The following is a 21,856-nucleotide window of genomic DNA, read 5'->3' as shown; positions in this document are numbered from 1 at the left end:
TGGTTTAACCCTCCAGGAATACACATTCAAAATCAGCATGCGGGAGGCAGGCACAAAATCTTAGTTCTGTCTTTATCTCCCTGCTCTGAAAACACCCACCCACTTAGCCTATTGTTCCAGGCTTGAAGTTAGCAGTCCAGGCAGATGGGTTTCCTGTCAACAGGATTTCTCCCTGTTTTTGCTTCTTTGTGCTTCAGAGAGAGAAAATGCTGAGAGAGCAAATGTGGCAGCACCTTGTCAGGTGGATAACTGATAGTCTCCCCCCCTTCCCTACACCCTCCATCATTGTCAGCAAAATCACACCTCAGTTCAACTACAACTTTCTGGATTGGTGAAATTTGCTGAGGAAGCTGCAATATAATACAAGCAGCCTTCCAACACAATTCGATATGTGCAACAATGTTTAGTTGCATGCCTGATGTATATAAGTGTATGAGATACTAACAGACACGTACTGTGGTTACGTGTGTGTATCCTCCAACAGTAGGCATCTCCGGGTTGTGAATCAGTACTTTTAAAATATCTCCAAGGTTTCAGTACAATTTTGTCTATCCACTAGTACAGGATTCCACTTCTAAGCCACTGATTTTTTTTTCCTGATTCCTTGTGTGGTTGTTTAAGGGAATGCCATCATATTGTATCTCCTATTTCAATCTGAAAATGTTGTGACTCGTATAGTAATAAGCAACATCTAAGATTCCTGTAACTAAAAAGATTAATAGTCTTTTTTTGTTTGTTTGTGGACTTTGTGCATTTAGCAGCACTTTGTACATAGCTCATTTCACTGCTTCTGTTGTTAGTCAGTTTCCTCCATTTGAGTTTTTTTGCAGCATAAGGCAGAAAACATGTTTTTGAAATAGGAATATGTGACTGTAAACTCCCCCAGAATTGGCAGGAGGTTCGAGGATAGGTGTAGCTACCTGAAACTACTTCAGTTTTGTTTAACACTGTATTTTGAGTGGACTGTGTCCCTTTAAACTGCCCACACCTGTTTCTCACAAGTTTATTCTGATGATGCACATACACATTTTGTATTCTTCATTCCTTATGCATTCATATTTGTTCTCTCCTTCTCACCACACTGACATTGCTGAGAATTATGTACACATAGGGAGAGGAGAAGAGAACTCCATAAACTCTGCTGAGTATTAGGCAATAGATCATTTTCTGACATAACCACGCAAGGAAATGAGGAGTCTATAATGTAATTATAAGTACAAATTGTGTTCCTTATTGGGAATTACAACGTTATCTGTTCTAAAATATTTGAATTCATGTGTATGCAATTAAGATTTGCTCACATGTAGAATCTTTTCCAGTGCTACGATAAAAAATTCAAGTCCCACAGAAGTCGGTGGAAATATTTGTTTTCAGTAGGAGTTGTACTGAGTTCCAGGTGGGCTCGTGCTTTAAAACATTACTGCAGGGAATGCCTTAAGACTCAATACAGACACATTCCACTACTGTGCTTTTCTAATGGCCCCAAAAAGGAAAGTCAAACTTTATCTTGTATATTGCCACTAAATCCATGCAGGGTCTTTATGTATGGTACAACAGACAGCAGAGCTGAAAGTCAGGGGGTCTCTCAGATAGATATATAGATGTATATAAAAGAGGAACACTTCCCTGTCAGGTGTTGGTGTTGGGAAGAATTCCATAGATTTTTTTTTTTTTTTGCCAGATTTAGGCAAACTTATTTTTATGTTCAGTTTTTCAATGGTAATTAAACCAATATCAGTGAAATCATACATCCCCTTTTCTCAAAGGAGGTTGCAATTTCATTGTTGGCAGCTACAGTTTTCTGAACAGTACTAGATGCAGCAGTGTTAAAATGAGTCATAAGAAATATAAGGCTCAGATTGCCTGACGATGCCCAATACAAAGTCTGGTAAGGGAACTGTTTTGCAGTTCTGTACTTTGCAATTTAATGTGATTACCGAGACGTGCATTTTGTGGTGGAGTCTGGTGTTCTCTGGCCATTTTGTGCTCTGCACACACTGGTAAACTGAGGGTTTCTATGAAATATATAGAGGAACCCCAGAACTGAATTAGAGCTTTGTTTTCAATATAAAACCAGGAATGTGTGAAGGGCCAGTGTGTTGGTTCACCGGTAGGGCTACACGTTACCCAGAATTAATCAGACTTTGCATCAGTAGCTCAACATACTTCTACCCAGACCAATAAAACATGAGAACTTTGTGGAGGTGATGCTCATAACTCCGTTACAGAGGGGTCTGAGCTGCTGCTGCTGCCCAGAGCTTGCTCTGGAGTGGAAGCTTCCTACTGTCAAACGACATCAGGCAGTCTTGGGACCCACTTCAAGGAAGTGCATAGGGTCTCTTCTGCTAGAGGGCCGGCGTGTTGTGGCTTCTCTGATAGGAATAGGTTTTGATTAGGTGGTGTGGGCAAGAAGTGAACTAGAGAAAATTAAATCTGAGTGTCGAGTTTGGGTCCCAGGCCAGCTGTTCCACTTGCACATCAGAATTCTGTATCTGGTTTCCAACTTGATCAGGCAAGCCACAGGGAAGCTAGACAATGCTTGGCTGAGGGGGATTGACAAAGATTGGGGAGGCCTTGCCAGTGGAGAAAGAGGCAGTTCTCCTTATCCACTGGAGAGGACAGGGATGAAACGATATTCTCGCTGAAGAGATTTGTATTGTTGGTTGGTATCACTGACTTACATTTTAAATTTAAAAATCTGAGGGGGAATCCAGCTTTGCCTTTTGTTTGTGCACACGCACCTGCCCTGCTGCCCGGTTTATGTTCACTCACTACTCAGTAAACAGCCACACCACTGCAGAGACTTTCATCCTCAGAGCATATCATTGTAGCTCTGGGCTCTCTCTGTTCCAGCTGCTATTTTAGTGAATAGCAGAGTTAATATAACAGAGCACAGCTTCATGGGATATTTTCTTTGCTCTTTAGTACAATAACACGGTCGACTGGCCATCTCTGACAAAGAAGGAGTGCTGGAAATATGGAGGCTACCTTGTGGGCAACAACTGCAACTACGTCCCTGACATCACCCTCATGTCTTTTATCCTCTTCTTTGGCACCTACACCTGCTCCATGGCCCTGAAGAAATTCAAAACCAGCCGTTATTTCCCAACCACTGTAAGTATCTCTCTGTTTATCACGTGGGGGAATTTCCTTATTCCTCCAGAGCACATATAGTATTGTACTCTTGTTTGCAACCCCTCCTTTTGCAATAGATACAGCCAAGAAGGACAAATTGCACCACTACGCGGGGATGCACACACTGACACCAGATCCTATTTGTTGAAGTTTGTTGTTGGCAAAATTGCTTATTTTTCAGCTCTAAACTTCCAAATGTTCCTGGAGGGCACAAGTCAGACAGTGGAAGAATTGAAAACTGGCTGGAGTCTGTAGTGACAATAACGCTTAAACAGACAAGAATTCCAAGCTGAGGGGTGCAATGATACAGTTGATTCGTACAAATCTCATCAAAGCTTTTGCTTCCAGCATTAAGAATTCACCAATGCAGAGCTTATACAGAAAACTGAGCTGCCAGTAGTAGCCAAAGGCCATTTTCAGTGTCCTGATAGTAAAGCTGAGTGCTGCTCCCATTGCATGACTGGATACCTGGTGATCAACAGTCTCCTGTGTGGTATGCCTGAACGTATACACAGAAACCACTTGATCAAGTGACGCAAAGGTGCAGCAAAAACATAAGTAAGCAACTTCCTACCTGTACAAAAAGAAGTTAAAATAGTCCAGTGTCTCATAATGCCCTAGAAATAAATCTATCTAGAATATGAAAACAGACACCTCATAATATTAAGGTTGCAAATTTTAAATGCTCAGAAGTCAGAATATGAAAAAGTTATGGTCCTAGTAGTAATGTTACCTCAGCCATGATGCATTTCCTGTATATCTTATGATATGCATTTAACAGCATAAATTCTATTGAATGAAAAAGCTAATGTTCTCATAGCAATGTTTGCTCTCAGCCATATTTTACCTCTTAACAGCCTAGATACTGAAGTCCTCTCTCTAGATCAGGCACAGCATGGGCAGGTAAAGGAGAGACATCAAGCTTCCTCAGCATGCAAATGTGCTTCTATCTAATCAACAGGAGTTGGTGCATTAAAAGCTGTATCTCGCCCACCTTGTTTGTCTCTACCTAGAACAGTCAATTTAGGTTTTTCTGTGTATCTAAGTACTCACTTGGGATGAGAGACTCCATTCAATCTCCATTCCCAACTGGTCTTCAGCCACTTTGCCGTTTCAAGGGAGATGTGACAGCTCCCCAGAAGACGTTCTACTTCTTGCAGTGGTGGCCTCTAACAGCAGCAGTAGCAGCACTGGGGCTGTCTCAGCAGTCCTAGGAAAACAGCACTACTTCCGTTATTGTCAGTTTCTATTTGGGAGGTTTTCTTTGTGACCATTGGTTCTGCAGAAGTTGACTGCACATGCCCAGAGTTCTGCAGTCTTTGAGCTAAAGATTCCTTCTCCTCCTACATGAGGTGGATTTCTCGAGCCCTGCACATATAGATATAATAATTTTAGTGCAGATTGGGTCTCTTGCTCTTCATACTGAAGGCAAGTAGGGAGATATTTGATCTCTGAATAGAGGTGTTTCAGTAACACAGCTCTTAGTACTTCTCTCCGGACAACAGACTCTTAGCCAACTGATACATAGCGATGGTGGGTCAGCAAAAGTTGCTTGTTCTGTTTGCCCAGAGTCATAGTGACAGCTGTCAAAGGTGAGAAAGGTTGTGAAAAAAGTTCTACTCCTTCCCTTTTAGAGAACCCAGTTTGCAATATTTTGGACAACAGCGTTCCCTGTCCCCAAGATCCAACCCTAATTTCATCAGAGCGAAAACTTTAAAAACAAGGGCACTAGTTTCAGGTTTCTGTACATAACAAAACTCTCTCTCAGAACCCCCCTGTGGCATTCTGAGTGCAATAGGATTTATAGTACAGTGATGTTTATGCTCCTGCAGCACTGAAATGGAACTTTTATTATTTTTAATGAAAAGAAAACAAATTCCACCCTGGCTGGAATGTAGTTCAGTTTATCTGTAACCATGTGAATCTGGGGAGCCTGGGAGGAAGAACTCTGAAAAGTTGACACAATAGTCTATAAAAGTCCAATGAGATCTGGCTAGTTAAATTTCAAGAGCCAGACCCTGAGCTGGTGAAAACGGTCACAGCTACATTGACTTCAATGGAGTTACAACAGTTGACACAGGTTGAGGATCTGCCCCCAATTTCTTTTCACTTCAGTTTTGTGGTTCATTTATTACCTTAACACCATAAAAAAGAAACATCAGGGTGTGATTTTAAAAACTCTTCTCTTCGGTACATAGCACCACACCCAGATTGAAATGTTTTCTGCTCCTTTCTTTTGAGTTCCTCTCTCTGACCTCCCCATGTGAGTCCCTTGGTGACTGTTTCCATTGCTGATGTGAAATCTTGATTTCTTCCTTGCTTCTATAGCTTCATATTAAAGACCCAATCTGCCTTGCAAAATAGGCTATATTAAAAAATTGTTTCGGGAATTTTTATTTTGAGACACATGATCACAGAAGACACTCAACTTCCTTTTTCCCCCTTCCCCCCCAAATGAAAGTTTCTAGCCCTGATGGTAGCAATGAAAAGCTTGAAAACATAAACTCTTAAAAAAATAAAAAAATAAATATATATATATATATCTCAAACATCAGGAGGCAAATAAAAAGAGCCCAATATTTATTTGTTTAAAATTTCATTATTTTGGAGAGACCTGATTCATACTTTTTGAACCCTTGCTGGCAATACGGGGAGTGATCTTGAAACCCCTTTAATTTAATATGGTTGTACAAGACAGTGTGAACAGGATGAATTTTACACACACATACACATCTCTCTCGCACATGCACGCAAACAAAGATATGGCCCATCCATACTGGTTGGTAGCAAGTCAGCCCAAACATTTTAGTTCAACCTGTTTGAAAGATCAGTTCCTGAAGGTAGTTTTAACATGCCATGGTAATGGTATTTGTAACACTGTTGCACTCAAGAATGAGAGAATTTCCCCTCTCTCCTTTCTTCCCTGACACCTTCCTTCACTTGTAGATAGACCTGTAAACATTCCTTCACTTGTAGACAGAGCACGCTTGATACAGAAAATTGACACACTGTAGAAATTAAACCCTTTGATGATGATTTTTTTTTAATTCTTAGGGCCCCAATTCAGGAAAGCATCCCTACTCAATTTTTCTCTGCTTAAAGTTGAGCATGTGCTTACGTGCTTTCCTGAATTTGGGCCTACAGCTACACTTTAAATTATTGTGGTCTATCCTGCAGCACACATGGGCTTGTCAGCCTGCTTACTGGCACCTTTACAAAATGCCCATAGGACTGTGGGGTCATTGAAGTAACAGAACTTGCTAAGCAACTGAAACTGAAGATGCTGGCTGACAAACGTCTAGACAAAACCTGCGGTTGGTTAATTGAAGCCCTTGTGGGGGTGGCTGCAGGTGTAAACCGAGTCTGTCTTGGAAAATCCATTTTTTCTCTGCTGTAGGTTATTCTTTACCCAGCAATCTATGAACATGAGCTGCAGCGGCTAGGTTCCTCTAGCAGGATTGTGTTTTTAAATTTTAATTCTGAGGGTTGGGCTGTGCATTGATCCGTACAAGGCAGGTAGCATGAACCGGGAATTAACCTGTTGCATACAAGAGACACAGCTCCTTTATTTCATTCAGGCATGCAGAATGTACACATTGTTGCATTTTTCCTTCTTTAAATGATTGGCTTTCTGCAGTTTACCATTGTTTACAAACTGACAGCACTAGAAACGTACCATCCAAAGATCCTCAGACATCCTTATTTATCCCAGCCACTGGCTTGCATCTAATATTGACAGCTGACAAATAACCCTGACAGCTGACAAACAATCCCAACAGTGTACCGCTAAAAATATTACTACAGCCGCAAACACCCTTTTTAGTCTCAGTAACGATCTGGCATCTCATTTTGAGAACTATTCAGAGATCTTTGATCAAAATCTCCTCCCACCACCTCTTCTTCCAGACACATCTCATCTTACTTAAGATGCCTTTTGTTTTAATAAGAGGCCCATTTTTCTTGATGGAGTTCCATCACAGCTTTTCAGAAACCATTCCTGTGGGGAACTGGGTCTGTATAATGGGAATTGTTAGCCAATGTAGAATTAGATTATCAGTAAGATTGCATGGGAGAATTTTTGTGGGAGTACTTTGCAACAGAAGCTGTTTTTCCTTGGAGTTGTTTTTGTAGTTCTGTTTAGGCCTAATTGTTTGGCTTTCAGACCGTGTAATAAAGTATCAAAGCACATTTTTTAAAATCACTTCAGCCACTGCAATGTGCCCCTTTTGTCCCTACAGAAAGGGAAATGTTTACCCTGAATTGCCACCAACTACAAGAACAAGGGTATCACATTGAATTTAAACGGTTGCTCTTGGTACCAGCCACTGTTATGGTGTCACCTTCTATTTCAGGCCAGGAAGCTCATCAGTGATTTTGCCATTATCTTGTCCATTCTGATTTTCTGTGGAATAGATGCCCTAGTAGGTGTGGATACACCGAAACTAATTGTGCCAAGTGAATTCAAGGTAGGTAAAAGTGGTCTCTCAACACACAACCGTTATTTTACTCGGTGGCTTCTGTCGCACTCTGCTGTTTCTATCTTCCTTCTGTGAAATTACCAACCATGAGACCAACAGTCATACAAAAATAAGCTATCCAGGAAGGATTGTATTGCTGAGCCAGTTAGAAAGCAGTTTATTTAGAAGTGCAAATTTATATCATCTCCATTAACACCATGTCAATTGGCTGAAATGTCTTCTAAAATGTAATGACAAATCTTGAACGTAAAGCGGGATCCTGCCAACCTCGCTCGTGCTCGGTAGCACCTTACTCCATGATTTCAATGGGCCAAATTGTGTTGTGTTTACTCACAGGGCCGGCTTTAAGCCGATTCCCCGGAATGGGGCCCCGCAATGTCCGGGGCTGCTGGCGGAGCGGGGGAGGGGAAAAAAAAAGCCGCATCCTGCTTCTCCCCCCTCCCTCCAGTGCTTGCCATACAGCTGATCAGCGCAAGCCTGGGGGGGGGGGTGAGGAGGAGGAATGCGGCGTGCTTGAGGAAGACGCGGGGCCAGGGCAGGGATTTGGGGAGGGATCCAATGGGGGCAGGGAGTGGGTGGGGCTGCGGGAGGCAAGGCGGGGATTTGGGGAGGGATCCAATGGGGGCAGGGAGTGGGTGGGGCTGCGGGAGGCAAGGCGGGGATTTGGGGAGGGATCCAATGGGGGCAGGGAGTGGGTGGGGCTGGGGGGGCAAGGCAGGGATTTGGGGAGGGATCCAATGGGGCAGGGAGGGGGCACAAGACAATTGGCGTCCCTGGTGTGGGGCCCTGCACCTGCTAAAGCCGGCCCTGCTTACTCACACCGGTGAGCCTTCACTCGCCCATGTAGTTTCACTGCTTGAATGTGCTCGAGAGAGAGAGACCAGCAGGACTACTTGAAGAGAGTGCTGCTACTCATCATGAACAAGGATGGCAGAATCTGACCCCTAATAACCACTTCCAGGTTTTAAACTTCAGCTGACGTTGGTATATGGGAAGAATTAATCCCAAATTGTCAGTGTCCTCAGGAATCTTCCTTTAGTCAGCTTGACGTATTAGTGTTTGGGTCCTTTTGCTGCCTGGATAAACATGCTTTGGTTGGGGGGGAGGTCGTTAACATGTCGCCACTCTGATGCCTGTTTTCCTCTCTTTGCGCCTGAAGCCAACCAGCCCCCACAGAGGCTGGTTCGTCCCACCCTTCGGAGGGAACCCCTGGTGGGTGTACCTTGCAGCAGCCATCCCTGCACTGCTGGTGACCATTCTCATCTTCATGGACCAGCAAATCACAGCCGTCATCGTCAACAGGAAAGAGCACAAGCTCAAGGTGGGTGCCTTGTACCTTGCATGAGTGCAGCAAAGTAGCGCCTATCCTCTCTGTGACAGAGCCGGAGAGAGAGCCTGTGGTGGTAATGGGCACCTGCTCCCTTTGAAATACTATGATTGGTATTTAGTAATAGCATGTATTTTGTTCTAGCACAGATTATTCTTCCAGATTTGAAAGCAAAGTCATCACTTCAGCTTGAAAGCGACCGTATTTCTCGAACAACGCTTGTTGTTAAAGCAAAGGACACAGACGGTGGGCCAGATTCTGATGTTTTTACTCTGTCACAACTCCTTTTGACTTCAGTAGGCGTTCTTTCTGAGTGAGGACGGAATAAACCCCGAGGTCCAGATCCTTGACCGTCACCAAAGGCCCCAGTGCAGGGAATCCCTTGTAGGGCATAACACCAGCATGATCATTGCTAGCCACATACTCCTTCCGCCATTGGAGTAAGGGCCTTGTCAGGCTTATCCACACAGCACTCCTGCTGCTGCTTGGCTTGCAAAGAGGTCCCTAGGGAGCCGCTCTAATCGCTGCAAATTAGAGCAGCCTTATGCTGTGAGCAGATACTTCTGCTTACACCCACCTTTGATTCCCCAAGTGTGCACACGGTACATCTTAAAACAGCTCTGAGTAAAGCTTGAGATACCTTGACCCTCTCCCTGCAGGAAGTGGACTGTTAACCAAACAAACTCCCAAGTAATGGGAAAAAAGGCTATTAGATTTCACATGTGAATCAGTTATTCCAAAAATTCTCACCTGTGGCTTCTGCTTCTAGTGCTGTCTCATTGGTTTTCACCACCACTGCCATGGCACGAAAGGAAAAGATGACAAAGCAACACAGAGGGGGACTTAGGAGAACAATAGTGAGAAGAAAAATGGTTTTCCCAGCATGGATGCCCTTCTTAACTTAAGTTGGGCACACTGGTGTGTCCTGCAGATAGAGCACAACAGCAGAGCACAGGAAGCTGGTCATCCCTGTTGCAAAGGTGTTTCTCCTTGGATTTAGTGGTCAGAGTTTTGGGGGAGATGGCTCATCGTTTCTACCTGCTGTTTGCTGTCCCCTGGGTCAGCAAGTGAGGTGCAGGTGAACGGGGCAGATACATAAGGTGAGATCTTTTCTGAATTCATCTTTAACTAACAAAAGGGGGGCACTGACTGCTTGAAACTGGCCTCTCTGTCTGCAGTAGTGCTCTCAGCAGTACTAGATGTCTATGGTAGACAGTTCCTGTGGCAGAGGGAGGGTAAACAAAGCTCATTCCAGAATCCATCCGCCCTGGTCCCTGAGTTGGCAAGAGGTAGTAAAAAGCATTTCCTCCCACCCACAGCTGAACGTCCTCAAATCCCCAGCCCCTACTGGCTTGGAGCTCAGCCAGGCGCTTGGGGGAATAGCAGTAATTTCTAACAGAGCTGGTCTCAGCTGAGTTTTCAATTCCTTGTCCAGTGAAGGGTCAAAAAAGGCCTTTTATCACGGAAAGATTTTTTCAGTCTGAGGACAGAATAAATTGGCCTTGATAGTTGTGCAGGACTCTGTGATGTGAAGAAAAGGGGGAGGAAGGGTACTCAAATCTGTGCGTCACACCAGGAGGTACTGGAGCAGGGGTGCTGCTGCTGCTCCTTTTTCACTTGCCGCTCCCTGATTTTCCAGGAAGCCGGTTAGAATTGTGAGATTTTCCAGAACCCATATGCTGAAGAAGGAAAAGAAAATGCTTAAGAACATAAGAACAGCCATGCTGGGTCAGACCAGTGGTCTAGCTAGCCCAGTGTCCTGTCTCTGGCAGTGGCCAGTGCCAGATGCTTCAGATAGAAGGGACAGATCAGGACACTTTTGAGTGAGCCATCCTCTGTTGTCCAGTCCCAGCTTCTGCCAACGGGAGGTTTAGGAACACCCGGAGTACGGTTTTGTGTCATGGACTATCTTGACTAATAGCCATTGATGGATCTATCTTCCATGACCTTATCTCATTTGATGTGAATATGCAGGATAGAAGTATGGTGTCCACTTAGCCTTTGAGACGTATGTGATGAGACCCACACCATCCCTCTGGTGGAAAGGCTAATGTGCATTCCTGCAGTTATGCAGTGCCAGTTAGCCACATTGGCAGAACCAGCTCCATCTGAAGAAGTGGGGCTTAAAAGGGTGCGAGTGGCAGCAGAGATGGGGGTGTTTTCCTTGGAATGGCGTAGCTGCCAGGGTCTGTTAGCGAGCTCCAGTAACAAGGCAGCTCAGCCTGAGGCAGCTGTTAATCTGGTCCTTCAAGCCCCCTCTTTGAGGCAGACAGACACTCAAGCTCAGTATGAACAAAGGCTCTGGAGGGCTGCATCCAGCCAGTGCCCTGCGGTGGGTACTGGGAAGCACCGCCAGGGGCTAGGGACAAGGGGATTGTAAATTGGGCTCTGAAAGGGTCCTGGGAGTGAGCTGGGCTCCTGCCAGGAACAATAAGATTGCTCAGGAGTGAGGGCAAGAGACTCAAAGATGCCCGGGCTGAGGGTTGGCTGACTACAACATGGTTGAACCAGTGTTGCCAGTACCTGCCATTCATCCCTCTGAAGCATTCCCGACTGTGACATCAAAAGGCACCTTGGAGGATAGGATTTCTGCCAGCGTGGCTGCACTGCTGCCTTCCTGGGTTTCCAGTTCACTTTCCTTTTTATTTTTTTCCAGCAAGAAATACAGATAGTGAATCAATGCCAGCCCCACGCTGATCCCTGCATGAGAGATTCGTGAAACCTGTGGGGTGTGGTCCGTGGGGGTGTTTCTAAACTGCTGTTTGCGTCACAGGGGTCGGACTTGGCTGCTCACCTCATGGCTGGGAAGCTAATCAAACTAGTCACTAGCTCAGCCCTTTCTCTGGCTGCCACTGATTGACAACTTTCCCTCCCCAGAGAAGCTATTGACTGTTGCTGTCTTCAAGAGGAAGAAGCTGCTTTGTGGTGGTGGCTGGCTTTCTTCGTGTGTCTTCAAGGGATACTGGGGGGTTGCACCGCCCATCTTGTATCTTAAGGGCTCTCCCCCCTACCCCCCAGATTCCCAGAGTCATGTGAGGAAGGGGTCAAAAAATAATCTGACCCTGTTGTCCCACAGGGCAGGGGGAAAGGAAGAGAGTCCTGCCCCACCAGAGTGGCTGTTACATTAAGCCTAGAGAGCTACATTGCCCCCTAAGGGTACGTCTACACTACCTGCCGGATCGGTGGGTAGTGATCCATCTATCGGAGATCGATTTATCGTGTCTAGTGTAGACACGATAAATCGATCCCCGATCGCTCTGCTGGCTACTCCTGTACTTCACCGAGGCGGAAGCGGAGTCGACGGGGGAGCAGCGGCAGTTGACCCTGCGCCGTGAGGACGCGAGGTAAGTCGACCTAAGATACGTAAGATACGCTATTCTCGTAGCTGAAGTTGCGTATCTTAGGCCGATTTCCCCCCCCCGCCCTCCCAGTGTAGACCAGGCCTGAGACTTCCTTAGTCACTGGGACTTCCCTGCCTAATGTGTGTCAACAAAGCAATGACTTAGGGTCCCTGAGTTTCCACACTAAGTCTTCTCGGTGGCTGCTGCTTTTCTTGGGGAGCAGCCACTGGAAGAAGGGACCCATGGCCCTACGTGTGTGTGATGGGTAGAGGGCAGGGGTTAGTTGTCATGCCAAATCCTGACCTCTACGCTACAAAACTCAGTAAATCCTAGAGTTCGAAGGGATGACAGGACACTGGCTCTGCCCTGTGGGCCTCTGTCACCCCCTGTACTTACAAGATCAGGGAGTGGCCATAGGGTGACCCATCAGAGAGAGGCACTGGGCCCACCAGGTGATGGCGATAGGGAGTCAGAGGGTTCTGGGGCTCGTTGAGAGGGAAGCCAGCTGAGGGAGGGTCCTATGGCACATTAGAAACATGTATAATAGTGAGACAGAGCAGGGTGTGCAGACTTTTCTGTTGTGTAAGCCTCTTGCCACCATGCTGGAGGAGCACCTTGAACCCTGAACACCGGCTCCGTATGGGTGGGTCCGAGATTCAGTACGAATACCCTTGTACAGCTCTAATTATTGTCGCTGACATCCCCCGTCTGACCATTTCAGATGGGAAGATGATGTGAATTAACTGGGCAGTAACTAGAATCCAGTGGATAGAGCTGAGGATACCACCTGACCTTATGCTTGCTGGTAGGCTCATGCATAGGGGTTTTTGTTCATTCTAAAGCCTGCCTTTCTCTCAAGTAAAAGGATCCTTAAAGCTGGAACCTTAGATTGGAGCTGATTTTTGCTTTGACTGTTTTGTTTTTATTACAGCATAAGGGTCAGGGTTTCTCTTGCCTTATCAAAATGAGCAAAGTTTCTGTAGATTTGACAAGCCCCTATTAATATATATTTAATAGCATGGTTATCGTGCAAGGAAATCACTGATCGATAGCTTTAAGCAATATGCAAAACAAGGTTTGTTTGTATAACCATTACACCTGAGTGAACTCAGCATGTTGGTCTGACTGTCTGATATTCAGAATCTAGGCCTCGGAGACTTTGGGGTGATGAGATAGTGGGGTAAATCCACTCTAGACTGGAAATGCCAACAGGCAGACCCCAGTGTGACAGTTGATTTTTTGTTTTGTTTTGTTTAACTGCACAGTAGACTACAAGGAAAGAAAGTGAAGAGACTTTAATTAGAATCAATAAGGAAAGTAGCCTCAATTGCCCATTTATGAATGTTCTTTAAAGAACTTTGTAGTCACTAATATAGTCACAATATGGTATGTAATGATATTTTTTAAAGAAACGCTCTAAACTGGACCTTTACAGTTTCTCATACCCTATAGAGTTTTGCCTGCCCTGCAGGATGAATTCCATTGAATAATACTGAGTTCCTGTAAAAAGGACTCTCCCTTCTGCAGGACGGGAGGCATTTTAAAAGGGCTGGAATGTAGGAATAAAGACTGATGCATAATGAGGGTTATATTGGGGTCATTATTTAGGTGTGAACCTAATAAATAATATAATTACCATGATATGGTAACGATTGGCATTATTTCACAACACATGAAGATTTAAGATCAACCTGAAATTGACCTCAAAGAGTGGGTTAGAATAATAGGGGAAAGGGAAAGATGTTTTTTGTTGTTTTTGTTTTGTTTTTTATTAAAAGATTGCCTTTGATTGGGATCGGGATCAAGAAATGCTGGCTGACTGCTGAGATTGGCATAAAATATACTTCTGGACTCCTTATTTCTTTAGCAAGGTGAACATCAGTCCTAGTTCATCTTATTCCAGGCCATCCATGTATTATTATTCTTCACACAGCTTCCTAAAGGTTAAAGCCTTTCTTTAACCTTAATTAGAAGAACACCATAAAAAGAAAGTGAGTATGGAGGCTAGGTACAGCCAGGAACTGTACAAACAGTTTTCTAGAAGATCCACCAAAAGGTAGAATCAGCGTCCGTATGCATTTTGCAGGGGGTTATTTCCTCACCCACGATTGTGAACTTCCTTTCTATAGCCTCCATTTCAGACAGTGTCTCTTCTCGCCAACCCAGCATTTATGCTGCTTCACAAATGTAGCCATTTTATCTCCATTAGGAGTAAGCCTCAGGGAGGCAGTGGATGACTGAAAACGGCATCCTTTTATTGGTGGCGTCCATCTCCTCCTCAGGACTAATGTCTCAGCAGTATTGGTCATTCAGGCTCTTTGGTTTCCTGTACATTTCCCGGTGAAGTTGTTGTTTACCACTTAAATGATGACTAGCAGTGATATGCTGTGGGTGAGTGGGGGTCTCTCTCTCCTCGGAGCTCATTAAAATTCTCCCACCAAATTGAAGGGAAAGTTGGGGTAATCTCCCTGCCTCTGACAGAGACGCTGTTATTCTGGCTACTGCTGGAGAGACATCCCTGGGCTCATTAAAGTGTCTCTGAAGAGATAAATTTGCTCTTGCTTTTGAGTAGATTGAATCTAATAGGCAGGTATTTAAAAAAAAAAAAAAACTGCCGGGGAAGAATTCCTACCATCCCTCTCTGCAAAGTCGACACCTCCATGCCAACTTGAGTTCAGTTTAATACAAACTGAACGCTACTTTTCTAGCAACACACTGTATATTTTTTCCAGTAACAAAGTATAAACTTTTGACCAAAGTGCTGTTTAATGTAAAAATTTGTTTCCTGCTTCCTTTGTTATGGTTATGAGAACATGTTTTGTTTAAATGGTGGGTGGGAGGGAGAGGGAGAGAGAAATGAATGGATTTGTAGTCTCTCTCTGCTCATCAGCAGCAAACATGGCCCTGGTACATAAAATCTACTGGCAGGCTAAAGTGGGGACAGTTTTCGTGGGAGTCCCTTGTTACACTATTGGCAGCGTATCACTGTCTAGCAGACTGAATTTTGCTGGCCTGTTAACCAAGGTAAAGTGGTACACGTGGTAGGAAAACAATGGACAGTATTCAGGTATTGCCAAGTACCTTTCCCTGCTAGAACATCACTCAGCAGGTCTGACTCACCTGTTACTGCTAATAAACTCAAATTTAACAGATCTTAAAACATCTAATCTTCAAAATATGAAATTTTGTAGATCCCGTTCTTAATAATGCTCTCTCCTTTCCTGTCTCACCCCTTATGGTTCAGTGATTTGGAGCTTTTTCTGTTGTCCTCTTAGTCTGCTTGCTCTTATGTATACCAATAATTTTCTCAATTTCAATTTCCAAAGCAATTTCAAGTTATTAGAAGACTGCATATTGAGATTTTAAAGCAGCCTGGAGAATTTGGACACCATCCTCCCTTTAAAATTAATGATCCCCTAGATTGCTTTGAAAATCTCAAACAACAGTACACAAATCTGGAGGCGGTTCATAAAAATAAAGTACCGTGGTGGCCATTTATGAAGTCAGCATTTTCCCACTGTAGTCACTAAAATCCTGCACTTGCTTCCTGTTCTAAGTACAGGATCTTCGATACCACAGTGTGATAACTGTTGGTAAACATTGACTTTTGGCACTGTTTGGCTTTGATAACCCTTCTAGCTTAAGTGTGCTGTCAGGTAGACTTTAGTAAGTCATTATGCTCTTACTTATTTCACAATAGGTTCTTAAAACTAATGTTAAGCTGTGGACTGGTTTTATTAAGGGGTACCCTGGGTTTCTAAAGCTTTGTGATGTCCAGGGTGTCACTTAAGCTAGCTGGGGGTGACTTTTCAGAAAAAGACACTGTCATAGTTGTTAATATCAGGTGAAAGGATCTTTGCAAGGAGTAAGGGCTTCCATTATGTGGATGGATGTGTGGAATTTGTATTATGAATAACTATCTATGGGATTTGTGGATGCTTTGTAAATCAGAACACAAGAGCCCAAGAAGGAGAAAATGCATGTAATGTATCCAGCCCGCGGATGATTTGGGGCCTTCGTTTCTATGACGGATTTCCAAATAATGAGTCACTTCATTCCTGCAGATATTTGTTCAGCTTTGCATTCACCTTCACACTAATTGACGTTGTGTCTGAGGCTTTCCTGTAAATGTGCTCTCTGTGATCATGACTAGACCAGAGGTAGGCAAACTACGGCCCGTGGGACCGTCCTGCCCGGCCCTTGAGCTCCTGGCCAGGGAGGCTAGTCCCCAGTCCCTCCTCCCCCGCAACCTCAGCTCACCGCGCTGCCAGCGCTCTGGGCAGTGGGGCTGTGAGCTCCTGCCAGGCAGAGGGGCTGGCTCCGGCCGGGCGGCGCGGCTGCCAGTCCTGCTGCTCTGAGCAGCCTGGTAAGGAGGCGGGGAGCGGGGGGGTTGGATAAGGGGCAGGAGGTCCTGGGGGGCAGTTGGGGGACAGGGAGCAGGGGGCGGTTGGATGGGGCGGAGGTTCTGGGGGGGAGGGGCGGTCAGGGGATGGGGAACTGGGGTGGCGGGGGTTGGATAGGCATGGGAGTCCCGTGGGGCCTGTCAGGGGGCGGGGGTGTGGATGGGGTTGGGGCAGTCAGGGGACAGGGAGCAGGGGAGGTTGGATGGGGGGGTCCCAGGAGGGGGGTGGTCAGGGGACAAGGAGCCGGGGGGGTTGGATGGTTCAGGGGTTCTGAGGGTAGCAGTCAGGCGGGAAGTGGGAGAGGGCAGATAGGGGGCGGGGGGCCAGGCTGTTTGGGGAGGCACAGCCTTCCCTACCCGGCCCTACATACAGTTTTGGAACCCCGATGTGGCCCTCAGGCCAAAAAGTTTGCCCACCCCTGAACTAGACCCATATGCACAAGCAGGATACAACTCTTGGCCTTCTGCTGTGTCTAGAGAAATGCCCTGTTGTAACTGGGTCTGTAGGATAACAGCTAACTCTCCCTTATAAACCACCGTCTTGCTTTTTAGGTAGTTGCTTCATGCCCCAGCAGTTTCCAAGTTCTCTTGTTGCCATAACAATCTCATGGGGTGCAAATGGACCATTCTGTTTTCTAAGACACTGCTGCAATTTTGTAGCGGTCTTGGACATGTGATTGATAAGAGCAGAATTTCTGAGGATGGGAAAGTGGACAATGTCATTACAGATCATTTTGCAGGGGTCTTGGGCATGTGATTTCCTTGTCAACACAATCGCTAATAAAGTAAGGGGGACAGTTAACTATAAAATAGCACTATACAATGGTGTGTTTGGGGGTGGTTTTTTTTAAAAGGGCGTATTACCAAGTGAAAAAACAGACAGTCTAAAGCTGCGTTGAAATACCCTGCAAGATTATACCCAGAAATATATATATATTTTTAGTACTTGAACATAATATTGTTTGGATAGTTTAAATTCCTGCCAAGATTCAGTGTGCATCCAGTTTTAATTTTTGCCGGGTTGTATTACTTTCTGTAGCTGTTCTCAGCCCATAGTTTGATTTGACTAATACCCTTTGTATGGAATTATTTTGCTGGTTGGTGGGCTTGAACTCCCCTCCCCGCATATAGTATAAGTGCATGTTTTGTATATATGGTGATCAATTAATTACTGGTGGACTTTCTGCAATTTTGATCTCTTCCTCACAAGGCTGCCTACCCCCTTTATTTGTTAAGTCACCCACCACTGTAATATATACCTGTGTACATTGATAATTCAGCCTCTGAAGGTCATCCGGTCATACTCTGCTAACTTCTGATCAAGATGATTTGTGTGCAATTACGATCAGTCTAGAACTATGAGAAGGTCCTGGTGCTCTAAAACGTTTGATGATTAGCTGAATACTAGAATGTTTCTTGCTTGTCTCCCTCCACAGAAAGGTGCTGGCTATCATCTGGATTTGTTTTGGGTGGCTGTTCTGATGATTATATGTTCCTTCATGGCCCTGCCCTGGTATGTTGCTGCTACTGTGATCTCCATTGCCCACATCGATAGCTTGAAGATGGAGACCGAGACCTCAGCACCTGGAGAACAACCCAAGTTTCTGGGAGTGAGGTACGGCAAACCAAAAGCGGCCTTGTTTGCATGCAAAGATCAGTGTGTGCTGTAAGTGATCGAGCACCAAACAGGGCAAAGGCAGAGAGACTCAAGGGGAAGAGATGTGAGATTTACAGCACATTTTCAGCTTAGCTGAGATTTCCTCAGAACTCCTTTAGTCCTCATTGGTTGTATTCGCTTAGAAGTTTGTATTGAGTAGATCCTCTCCAGGGTTGTTTCCTAAGAGGGAAAAAAGTTGTCTTAAAACTGTGTGTGTGTGTGTGTGTGTGTGTGTGTGTGTGTGTGTGTGTGTGTGTGTGTGTGTGTGTGTGTGTGTGTGTGTGTGTGTGAGAGAGAGAGAGAGACTGAAAGTTTTAATAAAAGTTGTATATTGTTTTTCACTGCTTTGAGAGTGAAATATGTAGGCTGAGATTTTTCAAAACTGACTAGGAGACTAGCCACACTCCTCTGGGAGTTTTGTGGCCAAATTTCCCTGGGTGGCTTTGAAAAGCTGATCTGTAATGATAAGAGCAGGCTTTCTGAGGATGGGAAAGTGGACAATGTCATTACAGATAATTTTGTAATTGGAAATTAGTCAGATGTACATGAACAAATTCAATGGCCAAAAAAAATCAAACTTGTGGCGCCTAAAGCAACCAGCTCTACCTAATCTGGCAATTTAATGCAATATGTAGGTACCCAGACTGAGTGGCCTTAAGTGACTTTAGCCGGAGCAGCTGTGCATCTGAAATTCAGGCCACTTACCTAGGTGCTTAAATGTGAATTTAGGTACCTAACTTTACATACTCGAAAATGTTGGCCAGTGTATTTTCAGACTCACTGAGCAACCCTGGCCCCCCTGAGGGCAATGAGAAGTGCAGACACTCAGCACTTCCATAGAAAGTCAGACCAATAGTGCATGACTTTCTTCTGTAAGTGTGCTGACCAGCATACAAAATTGTGGTTTCCTTCTTAGACGAGGATTCAAAATATGCCACCAACTCATGAATCAGTAGCCAATGATTTATCATTGATACGCGTATAACACACATTGCCAATCACCAGGGGCGGCTCTAGCTTTTTTGCCGCCCCAAGCACAGCAGGCAGATTGCCTTCGGCGGCATGCCTGCAGGAGGTCCACCGGTTGCGCAGCTTCGGCGTACCTGCCGCCAAATTGCCGCTGAATCCGCGGGACCGGGGGACCTTCCGCAGGCAAGCCGCCGAAGGCTGCCTCACTGCTGCCCTCGCAGGGACAGGCAGGGCGCCCCCTGTGGCTTGCCGCCCCAGGCACGCGCTTGGAGTGCTGGTGCCTGGAGCCGCCGCTGCCAATCACGTACAAAGAATTTAGCCTGCCCGTTGATGGCTTGTGACATTACGCTTTCAAACATGTTCCCCCAAAATTGATTTGTAACATCCTACTGATTTGCCAGTAATTTGTTTGTTATTTAGCTATCTGAGTAAAAATGACACTGGGAATTGTCTCCATTTTCAAAGGAGCCAGGTTTTCAAAGATGGGTGCAAACTGCTGCACCCACAAATCAGGCAATTGGACAGACGTGCAAATACATGTTTTTTGCATTAGCAAACAGTGTGCATGTTCAACGTGTGTGCATGATGTTTCTGGCCGTACCATTGCCACCCAACTTTGAAAATCTGGCCTCAAAAACTAATCGTTAGAGTCTGGTGTTTTGTTTTTGTTTTGTTTTGTTTTTTTGGAGAGTTGAACAGAGAATGAAACCTAGGTTAAAGCAGGAGCTAGACCAGTAACTGTCTGATTTGGTTTCAGGGAGCAGAGAGTCACTGGAATCATTGTATTCATTCTCACTGGTGTGTCAGTCTTTATGGCTCCCATCTTGAAGGTAACTATGTTAAATTTTCCCCTTTTCCTCCTTCTTGGGACACTGAAAGATCAGGAAGCTGCCCACACTGCAATAACAGACTGTTTTATGATAAGACTGTCATCATAGCAGTATGGAAAAGGAGATTAGGGAGAATTATTGATGTAGTTTTATAATTTATTGAGAGCTTAAAATACATGATTTTTCCTCCTAAAAAGTTTATCTGTAGGTTGATACAGTGTTGCCAAGAAATTTTAAGATTGGGTTTTTTGGTATTCTTTTAATACAAGAGTTGCTTTAAATGTTTGCGTGCAGCACTGTTATATTGTACTTCATATGTTTCATGCATCTGCCACATGCATGTGCTCATGCAAAATATACTGCAGACAAATTTAGAGAGCTTCTTGGAGCCATGCTGGAAGCATGGTTGATAGCACAATGTATTTGCTCCATGGAAGACACCGGTTTACAATGAATGTATAGTCAAGAAAAAGAAATGTGAAATTATATAAGTGTATGTGTACAGCTATTTACATACTGCTTTGCATCAGTGGCGTGGCACAAAGAAGTCAGGTATACCACTGAATCTGGTCCTTGCACTTTGAGTCAATGGGAGGTGAAGGAACGGCAGTACTGTGGTATTGATTATCTTAGCCTGGGGGTGACAGAGAAAGTTTCAGACTGATTCCCTTTCCAAACTCCCCTAGAAGCCAGAGTGACTTCACTTTATAGTCTTGGAGGAGGCTGCCAGGTGAAGAATTAGGATTGTTTCTTCAGCATGCATCAGAGGGATGGATATGATGTGAGATGTGCTTTATGCATGCATCCAGGGCATCCACATATTGTATGTACCAGAAAATCATTGAGCATATCTGAAATAAGACAAATCCTTTAGCTCATCCTGTTAGTACTGTGGAATCCAATTCCTGTAGTACATTAATTGCCATGAATAACTTTTTAGTGATCTCACATATGAGTGTAGAAAATTTTGCATTTGGCACCCAGCTCATGGTGTTACAACTCAGAGTGTAGACATGACTTTAGATGATGAAGAGTATAAAGAATTATTGGCAATCCATAAAGTTCAGCTGGTCTGAACTAACAGAGCTACTCCATGGGTAAAATTCTGACCCCACTAAAGTCAATGGGAGTTTTCTCACTGACTCCAGTGGGCCTGGATTTAAGCCCTTTAGGTCCAGCTGTCAGAGCGTGCATCTGAGCAGTGCTAGGTTCATAAAACTTGCTTTGCCTTTAAACAGAACAACCAAGAGAACTGAACTTCTAGGCTTTCTCCTCTTAAATCAGCAATATTTCCATCCCTCAGAAATACTGCCCACCTGAGCAGTATGCAAAGTGTATGCATATGAGGAGGATGATATCCTAGAAATACAATTTCTTAATCTCCCCGTTTTTCTTGATGGCCAACTAGTAGAGTTCTGCCCAGGCACTGATCAGCTCTGCCTCTGATTTCTTTTTTTAAAATTCATTCCCCTTGGGTTTTTGTCTGTTTGCTACAACATAGATGTTTGCCTATTTTTTGAGATCTGGGATTTATTTGCCTACAGCTACATACATATAGGTTACCGTTAATACATCATTAGATCATAGAACAACACTAGGGAAGCTAGTTACACATCTCCGGTGCAGGAACTCTTCTATTCATGTATTAGACTTTTGTGATGACGATTATTTATTTATAGCATCCAAGATATAGACAGTAATGGGGAACAGGAGAGTT

General features: G+C 44.6%; 1 protein-coding gene across 11 annotated transcripts in view; it reads left to right on the top strand.

Annotated features, from left to right (window-relative positions):
• The window catches only part of SLC4A4 (solute carrier family 4 member 4), a 253,723-nt gene that overhangs the window by 212,274 nt on the left and 19,593 nt on the right, over positions 1–21,856 (top strand). For 10 of the 11 annotated variants that reach the window (XM_042856335.2, XM_065595954.1, XM_024108448.3 and 7 more), the window contains 5 exons: positions 2,926–3,114; positions 7,488–7,601; positions 8,773–8,934; positions 18,120–18,298; positions 20,067–20,139. In XM_042856335.2, the coding sequence (XP_042712269.1) occupies positions 2,926–3,114; positions 7,488–7,601; positions 8,773–8,934; positions 18,120–18,298; positions 20,067–20,139 (717 nt within the window). The remainder of the gene's footprint in view (positions 1–2,925; positions 3,115–7,487; positions 7,602–8,772; positions 8,935–18,119; positions 18,299–20,066; positions 20,140–21,856) is intronic. The other variant, XR_010601212.1, reaches the window with a different exon arrangement.

This window comes from Chrysemys picta, chromosome 5, assembly GCF_011386835.1.
Source record: "Chrysemys picta bellii isolate R12L10 chromosome 5, ASM1138683v2, whole genome shotgun sequence".
Classification (NCBI taxonomy): domain Eukaryota; kingdom Metazoa; phylum Chordata; order Testudines; family Emydidae; genus Chrysemys; species Chrysemys picta.
Note: the sequence above shows the minus strand (reverse complement) of the source record. Positions and strands in the feature narration are given on the sequence as shown.